Here is a 21,218-nt window from a genome sequence, read left to right as displayed (position 1 = left end):
ACCCACCTTGCTGTCTCCACTGGCAAGGCTCTGATTCCTGTGCAGCACCTGATTTCTCTCTGGGGTGGGATGCAGCAGGCTGTGCTGATGGGGACCATCCTCCCCCTACATGTGTCCTGTGGTATACCACTGCAATCCCTGAGGAGCCTCTGCTGCTGTGAGGAGCCCTGGGAAAATGAGGAGAAGAGATGGTTGAGAAGAGAGCACAGACTGTCCCAAGTTACTTCCAGGACCAACCGAGCAGCACCAGACTTCCTCCAAGGAAGGCTCTGGATTGCCAAGGCTGTGGCAACACCACTCTGGGGTCACTCACAAGGTGGAACACACAGAGCAGGGCTGAGCCATGGCTCTCATCCTCCATTCCACCCCACTCCTGAGGCCCAGGGGTCCTGTGGTGCTGGGAGCAAACCCAAGGAGGAGGGGATGAAGACAGCACTTCAATGCCAAGTGTGGGGCAGAGCTGCTTCTCCCAGGTTTTATTTACTCCCTTGGCACCCACTGAGGGCTGCAGGGAAGGACTTTGGTGATAACAATTCCAGCAGGAAAGGATGAACAGGATAACCTGGAAGCTCATTCTGTTTTCTAAATAACCATTGAAACCCTGTTAAATAAAAATTACTCTGAACCACTCCATAGGTTTATGCAAATCATGTTACTGACACAATTACTGAAGGGTATCTTTTATTTTAACACTGAAACCCAGCACCAGAGATTAGAGATCATATTTGAGGCCAACCAGCATGGCCTGCAGAGGTTCTCTTTCATTCCTGCTTTCCAGGAACAGTCCATCCTGGATTAGCTTTCCAAGGTGGACAAATATCCACATGTTCACCTTCAGACTTCAGGGAAACACAGGTTTTCCAAGAGAATTTATGACCTGGCACTTGAAACATCATCAGGGAACAGTGCTATAGACAAATCAAGGCGCTTCCCTTACATCCAAGGGGGTGTCCAAGCATCCAAGTCATTCCTGCACAATTGGTGCTGATTTTGCAAGTCCCTTTTGCCAGGTCTGTCCTTGCAAAATTCCCTCTGGATTGGAAATGTGCTAAAGCACCAGGCTGAACTTCTGCAGTCCTGAGGGGAGGTTGGGAGCTCTGGGAAGTTGAGCACTGCCAGTGCAGCCCCTCTCCCTGTGGCTCCACATTCCAGGGGGTGAGCACGGATATCCCAGGCTGGGACAGCCTGGCCAGGCTCTGACCCCTGGCCGGAGGAGCTCGGGGCAGGGCAGGTGTCACCTCCCCTGGGCCTTTCTTTAGGGATTTATTCCACCTCCCAGGTGCTTGGCTGAGCTCCTGCTCCACATCCCAGCAGCCTCAGGCTCCACAGAGGGAGCTGGTGACACTCACTGGCAAATCCAAAGGGGAGCCAGGAGCAGAGAAGGCATTTGATCCTCAGGCAGGGTCTGGTGTTTGAGCATGGCACAAAAGCCAAGGAGAAGAGGAGGAGGCTGGATGCTCTAGAGTGCACCTCTGCCCTCCTGCCACACATCTCTGTTTGGAATAGAGAAGACTGATCAAGTCATCTGTGCAGGAATGTCCCACACAGCCTTGTCCTGGGGCAGGGAAAGCAGGTGGTGCTTGGGCCACACTCAGCTCCAGGCTGCCAAAGCCAAGGAAGAATTGTCACTGTCAGGGGACATCTCCCTCTCTTGTGTCTCCTGCAGGACCCACGAGCTCCACATGTGGGAACTGTCGGTGCCCTTCAGGTCAGGGAAATCAGGAAAGGTTGGAAGGACCCCGGGAGGTCCTGAGCCCCAGGACATGTTCAAAGCAGTGCAAGGCCAGCTCAAGTGACTCCAGTCCTTGCCCCAGTGAGTTCTCAGAGAAGATCCCATCCCAAGTCTGCACAGCTCTCATGGGAAAAGCTTTTTCCTTATGGACAGTTGGAATTGTCCCTCTTGCAGCTGTTGCACAGTGCCACTTGTCCTTTCCCAGAGCACCCGGCAGGGCTCTGAGCCTCCCCAGAGGGACAAGGAAGCCCTCTGGGGAATCTCTGAGGAACTTTTGGGGAACCTTTGCTTCTCCAGGCTGCGGTCATCTCCTCACTCAGCTCTGGGTTTGGTTTCCTCTGGCACTAAAGGTCTTCCCTGAGAAGGGAAAAGTGGGGGTTTAAGCAAATTAATCAACAACTCCATGGACTTAGAGCTTCCATGCACAGACAGGAGTGAACATTATGCAACCAAAACTGGCCAAACTCCAAACTCACAACATTCTGGGGACTGCAAACCCCAATTTGAGAGGGGTGGATTGAAGGGTCTGACAGCAAAACACAGCTGATTTGGGGACTTACTGTGGTTTTTTTGCCAATTCTGCAAACTCAAGGCTCCTGCTGGGCAGTGGAAGCTGCCAAGGCTGCAGAGGAGGCTCCCCCCTTCTGTGGCACCAAGGAGCTTTACAGACACTGCAGCTGCTGACATTGGAATACACAGGTAATTCCAATAAAATCATTAGGGACTGCTCTGCTGCCCCATCCCTGGCCAAGGCCAGGTTGGCTGGGGCCTGGAGCAACCTGGGATAGTGGAAGGTGTCCCTGCCTGTGGCAGGGGGTGGAACAGGATGAGCTTTGAGGTCAGTTCCAAGTCAATCAATCCATTCTGGGATTCTGTTAAGGTGGAGTCACACCTTCTGAGGTGCATGGGGGGAGGAGAGGTAAAAGGAACAAGCTGGGACATGGGAAATTCCTTTTAGATACCTGAAAAACAATTCACCATGAGAACAGTCAAATACTGGGAGAGAGGCCTGAGTGGCTGTGGAATCTCCATCAAACCTCCACTGGACAACATCTGGAGCAAGTGGGTCCTGTCTCGGTTCAGCCCTGCTCTGGGCAGAGGGGCAGCCCCTTCCTAACTCACACATCCCAGGTTTCTGTCAGGGAACGCCTCAGTGATGTTCCTGGGTCTTTTATCTCCTTTATGCAGCCCAGGCTTTCAGCTGGCCGGATGCAGCTGCTCTGCCTGATGCATCCTTTTGTTTTGGGGAGAAATCAGAGATTTCCTTTCTTTCCAAGCTCCCATGCACACTGGGAGATCTCTGGGGCTGGAGAAGTGTCCCCGCTTTGTCATGGGCCAGCCCATAACCTGCCTGGCACTCTTGCCTTCCTGTCCTCCCACAGCACCTCCCCAAAATCCTCTCAGTGCCACACGTGTGCAAGGAGTGGAGGGGAGGTTTTGCTCAAGAACAGCCTTGCTACAAGTCTTAGCAGGCTTGTGCCTGGCTTTCCTCACCGTGGCAGCTCCACGTTCCCTTCCAGCTGTATCCTGTCACTCTGTTGGGTCTGAGCTCTCCATCTGCCCCCTTCCTATGGTGCTTTCTGGTCCCACAAAAGAGACACTTTCAAGGCAGGCAGAGTGAAACCAAGGTGTGTAAGTCTGAAGAGCAGGTTCCCTTCTGCAGAACCTTGCCAGGCTCTGGAAAGTCTCAGCTGTGCTGGGGCGAGGATGAGTCACTGCACAGAAAACGACATTATCCTGGGAAATACAAGAATTCCCAGCATCTGCTCCTCTGCCCCTCCTGGCGACCACCTGTCCGAAGGAAGGACCAACCACCGGTGCTGAAGTAACCCTCAACAGCGGGACGTCCTGACACCAGGGCTGGGGACAATTATTCGCACCAGCAGAATTCGAGCATGCACACTTCCAACTCAGGAGCGCCTGACAAGTTTGAACAGGCACCCTGCGCCTCTCTGGGAGCAGCATTGGGCCAGCGAGCGCTTTGATTGCGATCAGGCAGCTGGCAGGAATCCCAGGAACTCTCACAAAAATGCTTTGAAGAGCCCAGATGCACAGGGCGTGTCCCGGAGTGGGTGCGGAGCGTGAGTCACGGCCTCGCCATGCGCTGCTCGCCGCGCTCGGGCAGCGCCGGGACCCCCGAGCCCCCGGAGCACCGCCCGCGTCCTTAATGACACTGACTTCATTAACCCTCCGACCCCTGCCCATCGCACCCCGAATTCGGCACGGGTTTGCGTCCCTTTCAGCCCTGCCCGCTGTGCCCGTGAGCTCCAGACACAAAGGCAGACAGGGAATTTGCTCGGGGCGCTGCTGGATGAAAGCGCTGCTGCTGCTGCTGCTGCGCCGGGGCTGCACTGGGCTGGCCGGGATGATGCTCCCGTGCCCCCCTCGGGGACACCCTCAGCCCGATCCCAGGACGCAGTTTGCAAAGAACTGCAATAAAAACCTTCGTTTAAGCATCTTTTGCTCTTCCAGATACGGGTTTGGAATCTGTTGCAGAATCCCGGGAGATTCCCTCCCTTGGGCTAAACCGTGCAAACTCGCCCCAAGAAACCATTGTTTCCTGAAAGCCTCCCTGAGCTCCCTGTCCGCAACTCTGCAGCCCAGCTCAGCAATTTGGGCGAGTTATGAAACCGGGACATGCCAGAGCGCAGTGACGGGATGCGATAAACACGCGGCTCTCCCGCGGGGACAGGGACAGGGCTGTTCCTCGCCCCGGGCCAAGTGACATTACAGGTTTGCGAGAGCTGGCACTTTGTTGTGCAGGAGCCACCTGACGCTGACGGCCTGTCATTGATTTGCGAAAACACCGCTTAGCATCGATATCGAGCTTTCAGGAGAAACAAGCGGGACAGGGGAAAACAACAGCCGGACACTGCTGCTGTGCTGCTCCTGCCTGCACCGGGACAGCACGGCCTGATCCCACCTGGGAAATGCTCAGGAGCAGCAGGAAAGGAGGGCACCCACTCACCCCATCCACTCCATCCACTCCATCCCACTGGGCATCACCTACTCCATCCCCTGGGCAGCACCCACCCTCCTCCAGGCTGGTCTTGCCTGGACATGGTCTAAAAGTCCTGCTGGTCGGGTGATGTAGCCTCTGCATCCCTTGGTGAGGTGTCAAAGAAGGTGGGGAGAGGGGACCAAAGGCAAATAAATACCCTCCAGTTGCTCTACTTCTGTGTCATATTGACAAAACCTGGCTTTCTAATCCTGGGTTTCATGGGAGGAGCATCTTGGGGCATGGAAAAGGACAGTACACAAAGCTCATCTTTCTCAGGAGCCTGCTCTGTGCTTTCTGGTGCTGCTCTTGTTCCTACAAAACATGAAAGGTGGACACAAACAACCAGGGAACATGAAATCTGATGGATGGGAGTGAAAGCACCAGGTCAGACCCTGGGCATTGCTGATTCTCACTGGAGAGAAACTCCACACATCTTTTCTCCCACAGCTGATCCCATATGGCAGCACAAAGGGCTCTGCTCCTCAGAGTGTTGGCACAAGCACTCAGGTCCTGGTTCTGAGGCACCCAGGAAGCCTCTACCCTGGGCATCCTCTCCTCAGCCTCCCTCCTGATGGGGACTGTTCCTCTTCTCCTGTATCAGCCTCCTGTGGCTTGGCAGGAGCTTTGTCAGCACTTGCTGTGACCTGAAACTGGTCACACCAGCAGCGAGGTGCTCGGTTCTCTGCAAACGAGTTGCTGCAGTGTGGCTTGGCAGAGGGAGAACTCTCTACTCCCATTCATAGCCTGGCATGTAATTTCTTGCACAGCCATTTTATCTCCTCTTCTTGCTAAATTTCCTCTTTTCCTCCCTGCTACCCCAAGCTGTGTGCAAAGATTGCCTCAACTGTGCCCTGATTTCCCCATAGGCCTGCCCTTCAGACAAGTGGGATCCCCTCTGGGGGGATGGCCCTGACTCTCCAGGGGACCTGTCAGGACCCTCTCTGACCCCCGGAGCCGGTGTTCTGCAGGAATCCTGCATTCCTGGGCTTGGAGGGGTGAATTCGCAGCCCGTGCTTGCAGAGTTGAGCTCTGAACAGGTGCTGTGGGCAGCGTTGCTCCTGCAGGCAGGGCCATCTCTTGGCACTGAGACCTGGGCTGAGGGAAACACTGGAACCCAAGGGGAGCCGTGTGGGAGATGCTCCAGCCCCCGGGGAGCAACGTTTCCTATCCAGACCCACGGAGCCTCACCCCAACCCCTCTCAGTGCCCATGCCCAGCCCTGTAGCCGCCCACCCTGTCCACCGGCACGGCCGTGGCCCGCGGGGCTGGGCAGGGGCTGGGGCAGGCTCGGGGCCGGGCAGGGCCCGCACCGGCCCGGGGGTGCCGGGACTGGCGGGAGGCGTGGGTGTGTGCGGGCAGGGCTGTATATCCAGTCTGGCAGAGGGTGTGACTGCTCACACGCCGGGGAGCCGAGCTGCGAGCAGCAGCCCTGAGACACCCTGGGCCAGGGGACGTATGGCAAGGAGGGCTTCGGGGGACTAAGCCCAGCACAGACGGTGTTCGGTGGCCCCGTGTTGTCCGTGCGAGCCGAGTGCAGCCCCGCGCCCGCGGCCTCCAGCCATGCTCCACTCCCCGCTGAAAACGGCGCTGGCCTACGAGTGCTTCCAGGACCAGGCCAGCTCCACGCTGGCCCTGCCCTCGGACCACAAGCTAAAAACCAAGGGCACGGGCAAGCAGCGCGTCCAGGAGCAGGTGATGATGACGGTCAAGAGGCAGAAGCAAAAGTCGTCAGTGTCGTCAAGCGTGGGCCACTCAAACCGAGGTAAAGTCCCGCAGCGAGGGAGCCTCCAGGGCAGGGCTGGTGCTCGGGGTGCCTTGGTGGGGTTTGTGGAGGGGGGACAGATTGCTTTGCTTCTCTCCTGGCTCACCTCAGGCAGGTGGTGCTGCACTGGATGGAAGAGTTTAGGACAAGCAGAGAGCTGGAAGCATCAACTCCTTCCTGGGTGGAGCTGATCCCTGGGAGTGCTGCTCTGCTCCAGATCCCTGAGGCGCTTGGACATTTCCGGGTGCGCTATAACCAATTTTTCCCTGGCTCTAAAGCTGGAGTAGCTGTCTGGTTTTGCAAATCCTTCCTCTGCAAGTGCCCCCAATGGCTGGAATTCCCCGCTACCCCCTCCTGTGGATGGCAAAGCTGACAGTGCTCCTCCTCCACCCTGCCGTGGGCTGGGTCTGGGGCTCTGCTGCTCCAGAGCGCTGGGCAGATGCAGAGCAGGAGGCTGTGCCCCCACACGCAACACAAACCTCAGCTCGGGATTCACCTCTGGAACTCCCAACACATCTCCCATTTCAGGCTGAGAAGTGTGGAGTCTCAGGGACCCCGGGGGGAGTGGTAGGAAGGAGATGAGTTCGGAGAAGTGTCCCTGGTGTTGGTTGGGGGGGGGTGTTTCACAGCCCCCTCCACTTTGCCTGTATTGGGGTCCAGGCGACTGCTCCACCTCTGTGCACTGAGTGTGTGCCACAGAAACAATCAGCTGAGTCCTGCAGTTGGGTGTCCCTCTGAAGCCCCCTCCTCTGGATCAAGGCTTGGCAAATGGTTCTCTCTGCCATCCTTGTGTCTGGAGAAAGCCGATCTGGAGGTAAAGCCCAGCATTCCCCTGCTGGAAGCTGCAAACCCAGAGGGTTGTGACAACCTCTGTGCAAAGCTTCCTGGCTCTTGGAGGTGCTTTTTCCAGCAGCCACAGAGCTCTGGCCTGGCTGAGTCCACCAGGGAGAGGAAATCCCAAGTCTTTGGGGGCTATTGGGGTGCTGGAGCTGGGACAGAGCATTCAGCTGAGTCTGGAGTGAGCAGCATACAGGGGGGTCCTGGGTGAGCTGAGCCAGGCTCCGATATCTCCTTCGGGAGCTGTGCCTTGTCCAGCAGCTCTTCCAAGCTGCATTGTGAGGCTGAATCCTGTGCTGGTGAGCTGCCATGGTCCAGGGACATGTTTGGGGCTGGATTAGCAGGAGAAGCTGAGTGGCTGTAGGCTGCTGGGGGAAGTGTGGAGGTGGTGCTTCCTCGGGGGCCATCCCTGCTCTGGGAATTGCAGTTGCTGGAACAGAGGGAATAAAGCATCTCCAGAGTGAGCACAGGTGGGCTGTACCAGGAGCAAATCCCTGCTTCCTCTCTTTTTGTTGATAGGTGAGGGGGGGCCGGGGCAAGGAGAACTTCACTCTGCCACCAAAGTGGAAGATGGGAATCTCCTCCCACCTCCAGAGGGTTTGTTACTCAAGGTGTTACAGTGACAGACCTGACAAAATAAAATACACAGCAGGCTGGGCTGAGGGGCTCTGATGGAGAGGGGAGCAGGCAGAGGAATCCATAGGCAGGAAGGAAGGGAGGCAGAGGGGGATTATCCAGCTTGGAGAGGAGCCCAGGTGAAACCTCTGGGAAAAAAAAAAAAAAAAAGCACATTCCCAAATTGCCAGTTTCTGCTCAACAAGCTAAACTCCTCCTCCAGACACTTTGGGGAATGGCTGGGAGTGGGAATTGCGTGGAGATGTGCAGCTTTGGTTTCTGTGTCCCAGGGAAGCTGAGTCACATCCCACTCCCAGGAGTTGCCTCCAAGTACAGGGCCCAGGCCCCCCCTCCCCTCATTCCCACCAGGGATGGTTGGCCAGCAAAGGTGCTGGGGGCTGATTCATCCCAGTGCATTCCTGGATGGAATCCCAGAAGGGTGAGAAGTTGCTGTTTGTTCCCAGGGCTGTCTCCTGGTTGGTGGGTCAGACTCAGCTTTCAGGTGTTGGGTTTTACTGCTCTTGTCCAAAGATCAGGTGGGCAGCCCTGATGAGAAAAATTACTTTTTCCTACAAAGAGGCTGTGTGGGTCTGTTAAGCATGGATTCTGGCTGTCCAAAACCTCATCCAACTTCAGCTCCCTGCATCCCCTGGGGTTTCTCAGAGATGCTCCTCAGAGGCAGCACAAGCTGGGGAATTCCCAAAGCCCCCTGACAAGTGCCCAAGTGCTTTGTTCCCTCTGCTTCCAGACAGTCCCAGAGTGGGGCTGGGCAACTGTTGGGCCAGGTCCAGGTTTGTTGCTGTGTTTGGAGCTGTGGTTTGAGCTGGAACTGGAGCAGGGCCCAGAGCTTCCCCCACCTACAGGAACCGTGTCCTGGTGTGTGTGGGATGGGGAACATGGACATGGAACCCTCTCACACACAGCAGGGTGGGGGTGTTGTGTCCCATCACTGGAGTTCCTTGAGGGGGGAGCACACACTCCCTCACTATCCCAGTGATTGATGGAACCATAAATGGGTTGGTGATTTGGAGTCTAGCAGGTCAAAGTCTTGTGGCCCCTTTGGAGATCTGGTGTCTCCCAGGGCAAGGTGGCCAATGTGGGCCCAGACTGGTGTGCACTGGGATGGGACAGTGGGCAGAAAACTGCTGCCAGCAGAATACTCCTGAACCCAGTGGGGGTTGGCTCAGCACAGCAGCTACAGCTGTTCCCAAGGGTGGCTTTGGAGTCTGGAATCTGTGGGGTCTGTCCTCCTTGGGGTTGGGTCTGTGGGCTCTGCTCTAGGGCTTATCTGTCCTTCTGCCCATGGCAATACCAAACTATATGGCTCGCCCTGAATTTGTGAGTGTCCTGGTTTAGGGCAAAATTGGGAGAGAATCCCCAGAAAGGGGGTCCCTCCAGAAAGCAAACCCACACGGCCCCTCCCCCCAACCGGTTCGGGAAGAATTCCTCAGAGAGAAGTGGAAAGAACCTGTTTATTTAACAGGCACAGCACCCGCCAGCATACAAAATGAACAATACTGGCTGACACCACTCTTTCACCGCTCTGAAAAAGATGACAAATTCAGAAAGTCTCTCCTGGTGGTGGTCGCTCTGTTATCAGTCCCTCCAGCACTGGGGCAGCTGCTGCAGCCACAAGATGCAAACTCCCTCTCGGTGTTTCCCAGGTCCCAGTCCGGAGCAGCTTCGGGTAGGTACAAACAGGAAAGGGGAAACAGTCCAGGAAGGAATTTGGACTGTTCAGCTAAACTAATGAGAAGAAGCAGAAATCAAGAGCAAGCAGAAGCAAAGCAGAAGCAAGAGCAAAGCGAAAAGCAGGGCAAAAAGCAAAAAACAGCACTATGTACTATACCATCTGTATGTCCCGCCGAGTGCCTGACAAGAGGCCCAAAACAAAACTTTCACTCTTCAGAGCCAGTCTTGAAGGCACAGAACATAATATCCAGCATAAATAACACACACGAATGGGGATACAAGCATCCTAATGTCACCCTAGGACAGTGAGTAATGCACATTTCCAGGGAAAATTAATTTCAGTAGCATGGCAGAGGAAAGGCCAGGCCAAGCTGAACCAGCTCCTTGTAGCCATCAGGTCTGCTCTACAAAGTCCTCTGGCTAAAGGAAAGTTCTGCCGCTGATTTGTCGCTGAGGAGGTACATCCAGGGGGTGTCAGATCCAACTGTCCTATGGCTGAGCTGGGATTGAGAAGTTTCTGTGCCGGCTGGGGCTAAGAAGAGACTAATTCCACCAAGGTCTAATGGGACCCCATCTAGCTTTGGTGGGGATCAGGACTCTGATGAGAAGGGAAGATGAGATCTGGGGGATAAAAAATCTTTTGAAGACTTCTTTAACTTCCCCCAGCATGAGATGATTCAGTGAAAGGTTCCACTCTTCCACAAATCTTAGATTATTGTGATACAAAAAATCCCCATTAGCTCGTAGGCCAGAAGGCAGAACTGGAGTTTTGTCATTGCTGCAGGAATCTCCATGTCTGGATTTCACTGACACTTCTCTCCTAGAAGGCACCCAAGCTTTGCTTTGTGCCTCCCACAGGCCTCTGCTCTCCCTGTGTTTTTCCTATGTTTAATCATCCTTATTGTTTAAAGCCATGCATAGTTTATGATTTAACTTGCCTAGCCTGCACTGCCAGTGACGGGTTCTTGTCTTGCCTTTCCCTGCCACAGATTAATATTTATTAACAGAATCCTTTTCCACAATCTCCACGTTGGCTCTGTGTGTCCGGCTGGCTTTGGGAAAATGGCACTTGGAGCACAGCTCTCCTCCTGCCAGCAGTGCCAGCTGCAAGAGAGGAGAGTTGCCTTTGAGGAAAGGAAATAACTCCTCAAGAACAGCTACCTTGGATTCAATGGCAGCCTCAGTTTGCTCTGCAATAATGGATAACAGGGATGGAAAAGGGGATGAGGGCAGTGGGAGCAGTGTAGGGGGGTTCACAGAGGTACACTGCAAGGTCTTGCACTTTATATCTGCTGTAATTGAATTTTACCCTCATGAATTGTCCCACTGACAATAAAAGAGATTTTAAAGTGCTAAGTTTTAAAGGAAATGTCATGGGGGAATGATAATTTGGGGAGGGGGAAATCTCAGCAGCCTTCAGCCTTGTTTTCTGCCCACATGGTAACTGAGAGGCTGCAGCTCATCTGTGTTGTTCTGCCACATCTTTCCAACTCTGTCCCAGCTGTTGAGGGTCCTCTGTCATGAGGAAAAGCTGAGGGAGCTGGGAAAGGGGCTCAGCCTGGAAAAAAGGAGGCTCAGGGGAGCCGTTCTGGCTCTGCACAACTCCTGACAGGATGGGACAGCCTGGGAGGGGGTCGGACTCTGCTCCCAGGGAACAGGGACAGGAGGAGAGGGAAAGGCCTCAGGCTGGGCCAGGGGAGGTTCAGGTTGTATTTGGGGGAAAATTTTTTCATGGAAAGGGTGGTCAGGCCCTGGCACAACTGCCCAGGGCAGTGGTGGGGTCACCATCACTGGAAGTGTTCAAAAGATGTGTGGATGTGGCACTTTGGACATGGGTTAGTGGTGCACGTGGCAGTGCTGGGAAAATGGTTGGACTCTTTCATCTTTTCCAGCCTCAGTGGTTCTGTGATTCTGTGGTTCTGTGTTACTGACTCTGTGTGTTTGCCCAAGTGCTCATGGGCCTTTCAGGGACCTAAACAGCTGCTTGGGTCACAACAGCTGGGATGCAGACCTGTGGGCATAGCCAGAAAAAAGCACAAGGGGGGGACACCTCCTACTAAGAGCATTTCACCCTTGCCCATATGGTCTTTTGTGATTGCCTGGGTTTATCCCAGATTCCAAGGACCTGTGACCAGGTTGTGTAGTCTTTACTCTTGAGGTGTTTGAAAAGAGGGATCTCCTTCCTGTTCCTGAGGGCTGGGGATACTGTCTGTCAAGCTGTCTGTCAAGATGAACCAAGCAGAGAAGTGTCCAAACCTGCGCAAAGATCAGGTTTTCTTCAGCCACTTCCACCAGAAAATCCCCAGGTTCTTCCTGGTCTCAATATTGAGCTCTCCAAGCAATAAAACCCAGCTGAGTGGTGGCAGGAGAAACATCTTCTCCAACCAGCAGGGTGACTTCAAAATGCCTTCAATGTTTGAAGTTCTGTATAATTCTGTGTTTATAAGCTCTTATGTACAAGTTCTGGGAGGTGAAGGCAACCCTTCCCTGCTGGAGAACCTTGAACCAAGTGCCTGATCTCCTGAATTTGGCCATGTAGCAGTGAATATATTGAAGAAAGTTACAGATGTGCCTAAACTGGCTTATTTTGGGTATCTCCTTGCTCTAACCCCAAAGTCTGGAGTTCATGGCAGGAACAGATCCTGAGAGGAAAAGTGTGTCCCCCAGGCAGGACTGGTCAGAGGGACCTGTAAGTCAGGCACAGAACCCCTTTTTACAGCTGCTCACTCAGGAAAGTGCTCCAGGTGCTCACATCTGCAGTTACAAAATGTTTACAGAGAACAAGATGCGCATTTGAAGAAGGAATTCCCAGGAATTTATCATGGAATGGCTTTACCTTCGTGCTCAAAATTATGGTTATCAGATAACTCTGTGTCCTGGGGAAACCTGGCCCAAACTCTCCACTTCCAGCACTGCTTTGCTGCTGCTGATGCCCAACACTGATGTCCTTATGAGGAATTGAAAGGAAATCCGAGGGTGGAAAGGGAGCACAAGGTGAAGGACATGACTGAATCTCCCATTGCATTTCCATGGCTACTTCTTTGACTTGTCAGCAAGTACTGTGTAGCTTTATGTGCATGAGGCACTTGGGACTGGGGAGATCTGGGTGAGGAGCAGTGCCCACCAAGTCTCCAGACTATGCAAAAGGAGCTCCTATGGTTTCCTGCACAGTGGAAGGGCTGGGAGCTGACCTGGCTGTTGCCTGTTCTCCATCCAGGGATGTTCTCCAGGTGCAGTCCTGCTGACAAGAGAAAGCAAATCTCATTATTTACACCACATCCACAGGAATCATCTTCCTGAGAAAATGCAAGAATTTTTAGCCACAAACCAAATCACCATAACAGGTTCTGGGTGCCTCAGGCAGGGCAATAAATAAGGTTTATTCCAGGGATCAGTGGCTGGAGGAGACCTGAGTGGCTCCAGGGCCTTTGTGGTCGAGCTTATCCAGTTTATCTCAGAGATGAGTTTTATCAAACAATCACAGAGATTAGGATATTTCTGACATTACCCACGAGTTTAGGTGCATAAGTTAGGACAGGTAAGTCCTGATTTTGTACTTTGTTAGACATTCAGAGCTTCCCCTGGAAGTTAATTGAAGTGTAGGGTTTGCACTTCCTCATAACGGGACCTGGGATGCCACAATTATTGAGCACTTCTGAAAATGAAACAGAAATCACCCTAAACTCTCTTGGACCATCCAGAGGGGGTTAAGGGAATTCCATTAAGGAAAAAGAATGATTCACCTAATTTGTTTTGTAGTGATGAATGTAGCATTGAGTAAAATACTTTTAGGAGGAATCCAAAGGTTGCAGTGTCAGAGACTGCTGGGAGAGCTCTTGGAAGGGCTGGGGTAGGTAAATCCAAACTCTGGTTAAAGCACTGAGAAATAGGAAAAATGTCTGGTCCTGACCCAGGATATTTGCATCTTTAAAAAAAATTACATATCTGAGATCCAGTCTCATTTATTCCTCTAGCATCCCAAAAATAATGAGCTCTACACATTTTCAGGAAAAGAAAGTATAGATGCACAAAGTGATCTTTTAGAGACAAGACTGGAATTCAAAGATTGCAATGGGGTTTTGTAGTGTTTGACTGTTTTAGATTCCCAGGTATTAAATAGACTGGATCATCCTTTATCCATGGTGTTTGTTAGTGACCATTGATAGATTTTAGTAAGCCTTACTCAGGCTGCTCGTGCTGATGGGCTTGGTAGGATTCAGACATGGAGTGGACTGGTGAAAGGGTCAGGGGTGGGTTTTGCCTTCAGAGAGAGAAATTGTATTTACTACAAGTCTTCTATGGCCAGACATTCTGGGACATGTAGCACAAAATATCATCAGATTCCTCCCATACTACAACTTGGAGGCCACCAAGTTCATCAGAGGAAAGAAACTCCTTACCTGTGAGGAAAAGCTGAGAGAACTGGGATTGTTCAGCCCTAGAGAAGAGAAGCTTTGGGGTGACCTAACTGTAGTCTTCCAGTACCTGAAGGAACTGACAGAAAACACGGAGAGAGATTATTTACAAAGGCCTGGAGGGACAGGAAAAGGGGCAATAGCCTCCCACTGTCAGAAGGCAGAGTTAAATGGCTTGTTGGAAAAAAATTCCTCCCTGTGAGGGTGGTGAGGCTCTGGTCCAGGTTTCCCAGAGAAACTGTGGCTGTCCCATCCCTGGGAGTGTCCAAGGCCAGGTTGGACGGAGCTTGGAGCAACCTGGGATAGCAGAAGGTGTCTCTGCCATGGCGAGGGTGGAACTGGATGAGCTTTGAGGTCCAACCCAAACCATTCTGGGATTCTGGGATTCCATGATGTCAGATACTGTCCCCATCTCTGACCCTTTCTGCTCCTTTGCTTTGGGTTTTTATGGCACTTGGTCTTTTGTGCTGCAAACCTTAGTGAGGCCTAGGGGGTCTGTGGTGTGAGGGCTGGAGTTTCCAGCAGTGACAAGTGCTCCCTTCCTGCCTGTATTCCCTATGTTCCTGTTGAGATTTATAAGTGTCACTTTTCCATAAGTAATCTTGCTGTTAAAAAAAGCTTTGTGCTCTGAAAGGGACCTGCTGGGGATCCTTTCTCCTTGGAATGCTTTCTCATGCTGACCATGCCTTTTCCATTTACAGGTTCCATGTATGATGGTTTAGCTGATGGCTATGGCTACGGGACATCTCGGGGCAGCTACTACACCAAAACCCAGACAGGGAACAGCAGCTGGGGCTACCCGGTAAGACACGCCTTGATCTGGGATTGTGGCATGGTCTGAGGTCCCCTGAACAGGAAGAACATCTCACAGTCATGAGGGGAGGTCACAGTGCTTCAGAAACTCGCCTGAGAGGGATCCTGGCTCTCCTAGAAAGGGATTCAGTGCAATGGAGGAGGAGGATTGAGGGTCCCACAGCTGCTTTATGTGGGGATTTTAGAATGAACAAGATTTAGTTTGCATCTGTGCGTTGGTATCCAATGGCACAAGAGTTTGGAAGCTGCCTGAGGGATCAGGGTTGGGTTCAGACTATCACAGCTCAGTTCAAGTCTGGAGCACATCCAGGGGTTCCCATCTTTGTTCCTGTGCACCAAAACATGGATGTGAATGACATGAATGTGGCTGGAGAATGTGGATCAGGGCATTTGCATTAGAACTGCTGTGCTGCTGTTCCCAAACTCAGTGCTACTGCAGACCCTTCCCAGATATTCTCTGTGTTTGCAAAAAAGTGGGTCCAGTTCTTCCACAGTGATTTCCAAAAAATTATTGCAGATTTCCAGAAAAAGCATAGGTGAGATGGTACCTGTCTTTGTGCAGTGTGAGTCTGGACATCCCACAGAGCTCCTGGTCCTTGGGGACAGACCCCTGGTACACAGGGGATCGCTCCAAACCACTCCATAGTCCACTTTGACAACTTGTGCTCATGTTGGCCCTCCATTTCAGGCCTGTGTTCTGCTGTTCCCTGCTTTTCATCAGCTCTAAAGTAGAAAGGAGCAATTCACAGATCTGGGATCTGAATATGAGAAAAGCAAAAGACTCCTCTCAACAACACTGGGACTGTAAAGCAGCTCCGCATCAGCCATCAAAGGCTTAAACTGGGAAAGGCTTTGGTGGCTCCAAGCACACAGAGAGGGCTGCAGCTTTTCCTGGTGGTTGCCAGATCCTCTGCTTGTTCAGAGCACCAGCATCCCTCAGCTTCAGAAGGATTTACCTGGGTCTTTCCTAATGGCCTTGTTGTAGCATGACAGCTTCGAGGCAGTGGTGTCACTTGCTGAGTTTGCATCACTGGATGTTCAGTAGGAAAACTGGGAGCACTGGAGTGTCTTTGAAATGTTTATTTCCAGCCTGTCTGTTGGCCCATTTCAGTGTCTTTTCCTGTGCTGGTTAAATCCCAGCCATGGGGACTCCTGTCCCCAGATGGGAAAAGTTTGTTCAGAGGAGGCACCAAGTTGGTCGGGGGATGGAGAATTCTGCTGTGAGGAAACACTTGGAGAGTTGGGATTGTTCATCTTGGAGAAGAGAAGCTTTGGGGTGACCGTACTATGCCCTTGCAGTACCTGAAGGAGCTACAAGAAAGATGAAGAGAGATTATTTCAAGGGATGGAATGACAGGACAAGGGGAATGTCTTCAAACTGCCAGAAGGCAGAGTTAGATGGGATTTTCTTCCCTGAGAGGGCTGGAAGAAATTCTTCCCTGTGAGGGTGGGGAGGCCCTAGCACGGGTTGCCCAGAGCAGCTGTGGCTGCCCCGTCCCTGGAAGTGCCCAAGGCCAGGTTGGAGAGGGCTTGGAGCAAACCGGGATAGTGGAAGGTGTCCCTGTCCATGGCAGGGTGGAATGAGATGGTCTTTGAGTGCCCTTCCAACCCAAACCCTTCTGGGATTCTAGGATTCTGTAATGGATCAGAGCACAGGTCCAACCAGCCAGGTGTCTTTCTCTATCCCTAAGACAGTGGTGGAGCCCTGCAGAGGGTCCAACCATGGTAACCAGGCAAGGGTTTTGTGGCCACTACAAAAGTGCAACAGAGGCAGTTCCCGAGGCAGACATGGAGCATCTGAGCTTCAGGACTCAAACAACTGGGATGTTTTTTTTTTTTTGATGATATGTTGCTATTTGCCTGTTGTGATTCCTGAATGGGGTTTGTTGTGCTTTGTCCAAGCAAAATTGCTCTGTTTTAGCTGTTCCAGGGGTTTGTAGATGGGGTTTTTTATTAAAGAGGGAGGAAGCCAAGGCTCTGCTCATGCTGGTGAGGTGCTGCTGGAGCTCCTGCTGCTGGTGTGAGGGTTATTGTTTCCTGTTGTTAGTTCCTGATCTTGTTCCTGATCTTGTTCATTATGACAGCTGGACAAATGCTAGGTGGGTGGGCATGCCACTGGCTGCTGGGGGTTTCAGTCAGCAGTGTTTGTGTTCTGGGAACAGCTGGAAGGTGGTGATGAAGGTGATGAAGTTCAGGACCTCCATTAGACACCAGAGTCCTGTAGACACAACAGTTCAGTCCCTTCAGGCTCACAAGGGATTTAGACAGCTCTGTCTGTTCTCTGAGAGACTCCTCTGCATTTACTGAGGAGGGAAGGTCTTTCTCAAAATTTAAGTGTCATACAGGTCTTTAATTCTAAATATTTTTTATAAAGGTCTTCAGGATCTGGGTTACTTCAGCAAAGTAAAGGACTGGGACCTGTGAAGGATTCACAGTAAACTTTGTCTTACCTGAGTCTATCAGAGAATCAGCCCTTTAGTCCTGACAAGTTGTCTGACTCCTCCCCTGGCCAACAAAGGCAGAGGTAGGGGCAGTGATTCATCTCCTCCACCTGGAAGATCTGTCAGGTCAGGATGAATCAGCCCCCCTGGATCCCTGTCTCCTGGCACTGGAGCGGGATGGAGCAGGGAGATGAGTGCACAGGGAGATGACTGCACTCAGAGGCAAGCAGCCCCAGGTGCCACTGGCACTTTGGAACACATAACCTCAAGCTTAAATGTGCTTAAGGAGCTCAACAAACACCAGACTCCCCAACCACACTGAGCAGCCTCCTCCATTCTGCTTTTTCCAGACAGTATTAAAGGTTCCACACATCTACCACCAGCCTCCAGCTTGGGATAACTTCAGCTTTTGCCAACAGACCTGTTTGAAGTCTGTGCAGGTTCTGGGCTTCCTAAAAAATGTTTCCTCTTTGTAATTCCTGGGTTGTAAGATGTGAAACCAAAGATAAAGCAAATCTATTTTTGAAGGCAAAAGGTGCACTGAGCCAGTGGGGCCTCTCCAGGAGGCACTTGGAGGGCTGTGGGTTTGCTCCTGGCTGCAGCACTTCCTTGCCTCATGTGTCAGGGGCTGGCACAGCTCTCAAGGATGTTCAGCCTTCTGGAATTTGTTTGCTCAGGTACCACACTGGGATGCAGTAATGGGAGGATCCGTGACTGCAAGCCCCTCTATGTCAGGGTGATACCTCAACCCAGGTGCTGTGGAGCCTTAGAGATAGTTGCCACTCTACTGCCACTGTGAGCTGTGAGTGGCCAGCAGTTCCCAAAGCCCTGCAGCCTCAGGAACTGTGTCCTGTTGTGAGCAACATCTCAGGTCCCACATGAGGGTCAGTGGTGACCACGATTTACACAGACAAACCCGGGGGAGGGTTAAGGAAGCTGGGCACCTAGAGCCGTGAAGTCATGGCAGAAGCCTCAGCATGAGCCACACCCTTGTCTCTGACAGCTCAGCTCACCCCAAAAATGGAGTCTCTCTAGTAGTGTTGCAAAGCCACAGCCACAGTCAGGTGGTCCATGTGTTGCAGGGACCTTGGTGCTCACCCCAGCTGCAGGTACAGCTGTGGAGAGGCACAACAAATCCTAAACACACAGAGGGCAGCATGTGGGGTTCTACCAGCAAGGACCTCTGAGTCTCAGTTCCCACCCAGCTTTTGCCTGGGTCTGCTGGGTTGGCAGGTCCATCACTGGCAGGGAGTTGGGGCATTCCCAGGTCCCACAGAATGACCATGATGAGGCAGGATCAGGACAGGGTACAGAGCCTACCTGGCTCTTCATGCTGCTGCTTCCACAAGAAGGAAATCCCCCACATGATGTGGATGTGTCCAATGTGTTTCCCCGGCACTGCCTCTAGCAAGGGCAAGCAAACTCTGGATGTGCTGGGGAGGGAATCTCAGATGTGTCCTGTCTCCAGCAGATCCTTATCCCCACAGAGCTGAGCTGGGGTTTTCACAGAATCACAGGATCACTGAGGTTGGACAAGACCTCTGAGATCATCGAGTCCAGCCTTTGATTCATCACCACTGAGTGCAGGGTCCAGTCATTTCTTGAACACCTCCAGGGGCAGTGACCACACCGCTGCCCTGGGCTGACCATTCCAGTGTTTAATAACCATTTCCATGAAGAAATTCCTCCTGATGTCCAATCTGAAACTCCCCTGGCACAACTTGATGCCGTTTCCTCCTGTCCTGTCCCTGTTCCCTGGGAGCAGAGCCCAACCCTCCCAGGCTACCCCCTCCTGTCAGGGAGTTGTGCAGAGCCAGAAGGTTCCCCCTGAGCCTCCTTTTCTCCAGGCTGAGCCCCTTTCCCAACTCCCTCAGCCACTCTTGGTGCTCCAGACCCTTCCACAGCTCCATTCCCTTACCTGGACAAGCTCCAGCCCCTCAGTGTCTCTCTTCCAGGGGGGCCCAGGTGTTACTTTAACAATGGCTCTAGGAGCAGCCATGCTCCCAGACCAAGGAATATTTGGCTGGTCTGGTGGTGCTGGATTAAAGTAATCTGTAATAATTACACCTGTTATGACACTAATAAGAAATACACACTGGTGATCCCTCTGCACCAGAGACTGTAGGAATATTTTTAACCAAAACTCGTCTGTGGGACGAAGTGTCAGAGTTTTCTCTCTGAAGAGCATTACCTGAACAAGAGGTGGTCACTGTTGTCCCTGTCTGCCTTTGCCTCTTTGGACAAAACCTCTCATTATCGGTGGGAGCTTTGTTCCATAAGGATTTCAGGTCAAAATTTGTCATTCATTGTGACAATGCATCCAAGCTTAAAAGAACCCCAAAAGAGAGTGGTTTGGATAATCTTGCCAGAGAAGACAAAGACTTAGAGTCACTGCACATTATTGCCTGGTGTCCCTGGGAGATTTGCATGAGGCTTTAGTCTTGTCCAACAGCAACTTGGACACTGCCTGCCTTGGACAGAATAAACAGAACCAGCAAGACCTAAATCTCAGCTGAATGAAAAAAAAGAGATGAAAAATCATAGGGAAAGGCAGCTCCTGGGAGAGGTGGGAAGAAGCATTTCAGAAACAGATAAACAACGTATTTGCTGGTTTTGCAATTTTTCTCCCTGCCATGGAGGGAGCAGCACTCAGAGGGTTTCGCAAGGAGCGTGAGGAGCTCTCCCCACCCAGCACTCAGGGTGGGACCTGCTCAGGTTGCATCTCCTGTGCTTTGCCCTGCAGCCTGGGAGAAACCTGCTCCTGACGTGTTTATACGGAGCCCTCACTTTTCTGTCTGCAGCTCTAGAAACAAACAAATTGCAAGGGAAAAAAATCCAGGCAGGTAATGAACTGATGGCGTCCTCAGATGCGGAATCAGAACCACCCAGTTCTCTGGGAGGGCTCTGACGTGGAAAGGCAGAGCTGGATCTGGGTGCCATTTCTGGGCTGATGCACCTTGCTCCATGCTTCTGTTTCTCTGGAAACTAGAGGGAGGACAGAAACTTTTCCTGCCAAACAAGCGGGTTTATGGAAGAAAAAAACAGAAAAGGACTCATGGCTGATGGCTGGGAAAATGCCATTTTGACTTTCTCTCTAGAACAACTTTTATTCCAGCTGAAATAAGAGGTTAAAGATGTTTATTTACCTGTCTCATGTGTTGGATATTCCAGTTGTTGTTCCAAGAACATACTGCAGGCTGAGAACTGGAGAGCCACAAATGTTCATTTATCTAAAGGCAGGTCTGTGCTGCTGCCAGGGAGGGAAGCACTTCCTTCCTGGGCCTGACAGGAGCAGCAGTGCTGCCAGTGCTCATCTCCAGAGCCTTTCCTTCCTCCCTGCCTTCCCTGCCTGACTATGAATGAACAGCTCCCAAGGGCTGGCCTCACACAGACACACTCATTTCACAGTGGGGAGGAGAAGTTCACGCTAAAATTAAGAATGTCAGGTGGCCTAGCTGCATCTGAGCATCTTCCTGCATCCTAAAGCTTAAAGACAGGGGACTGCCAGGGCCTGGTGGAATGGCTGGAATCAGAATCATGGGATGATAGGGTCACAGAAGGGTTTGGGTTGTAGGGAGCCTAGAGATCATCTCATTGTACCCCCTGCCATAGGCAGAGACACCTTCTAGTATCCCAGGTTGCTCCAAGCCCTATCCAACCTGGCCTTGAGCACTTCCAGGATGGGGCAGCCACAGCTTCTCTGGGCAGCCTGTGCCAGGACCTCCCTACCTTCACAGGGAAGAATTTCTCCCCAAAATCCCATCTAATGCTGCCCTCTGGCAGTTTGAAGCCATTTCCCTTGTCTTGTCACTCCAGTTACTGATGAAGGATCCCTCTCTATCTTCTCTGTAGCCCCTTCAGATCTTGGAAGGTGCTGTGAGGTTTCCACACAACCTTCTTTTCTCCAGGCT

General features: G+C 52.2%; 1 protein-coding gene across 1 annotated transcript in view; it reads left to right on the top strand.

Annotated features, from left to right (window-relative positions):
• Positions 1 to 6,109: 6,109 nt before the first annotated feature.
• Positions 6,110 to 21,218, top strand: part of PKP1 (plakophilin 1) — a 49,151-nt gene continuing 34,042 nt past the window's right edge. Inside the window, exons 1-2 of the mRNA XM_059867561.1 lie at positions 6,110 to 6,494; positions 14,755 to 14,855. Coding sequence (XP_059723544.1) covers positions 6,293 to 6,494; positions 14,755 to 14,855 — 303 coding nt within the window. The 5' untranslated portion in view covers positions 6,110 to 6,292. The remainder of the gene's footprint in view (positions 6,495 to 14,754; positions 14,856 to 21,218) is intronic.

The sequence above is a fragment of the Haemorhous mexicanus genome, chromosome 25 (genome assembly GCF_027477595.1).
Source record: "Haemorhous mexicanus isolate bHaeMex1 chromosome 25, bHaeMex1.pri, whole genome shotgun sequence".
Lineage (NCBI taxonomy): Eukaryota > Metazoa > Chordata > Aves > Passeriformes > Fringillidae > Haemorhous > Haemorhous mexicanus.
The sequence above is the reverse complement of the archived record's forward strand: the minus strand, read 5'-3'. Positions and strand labels throughout refer to the sequence as shown.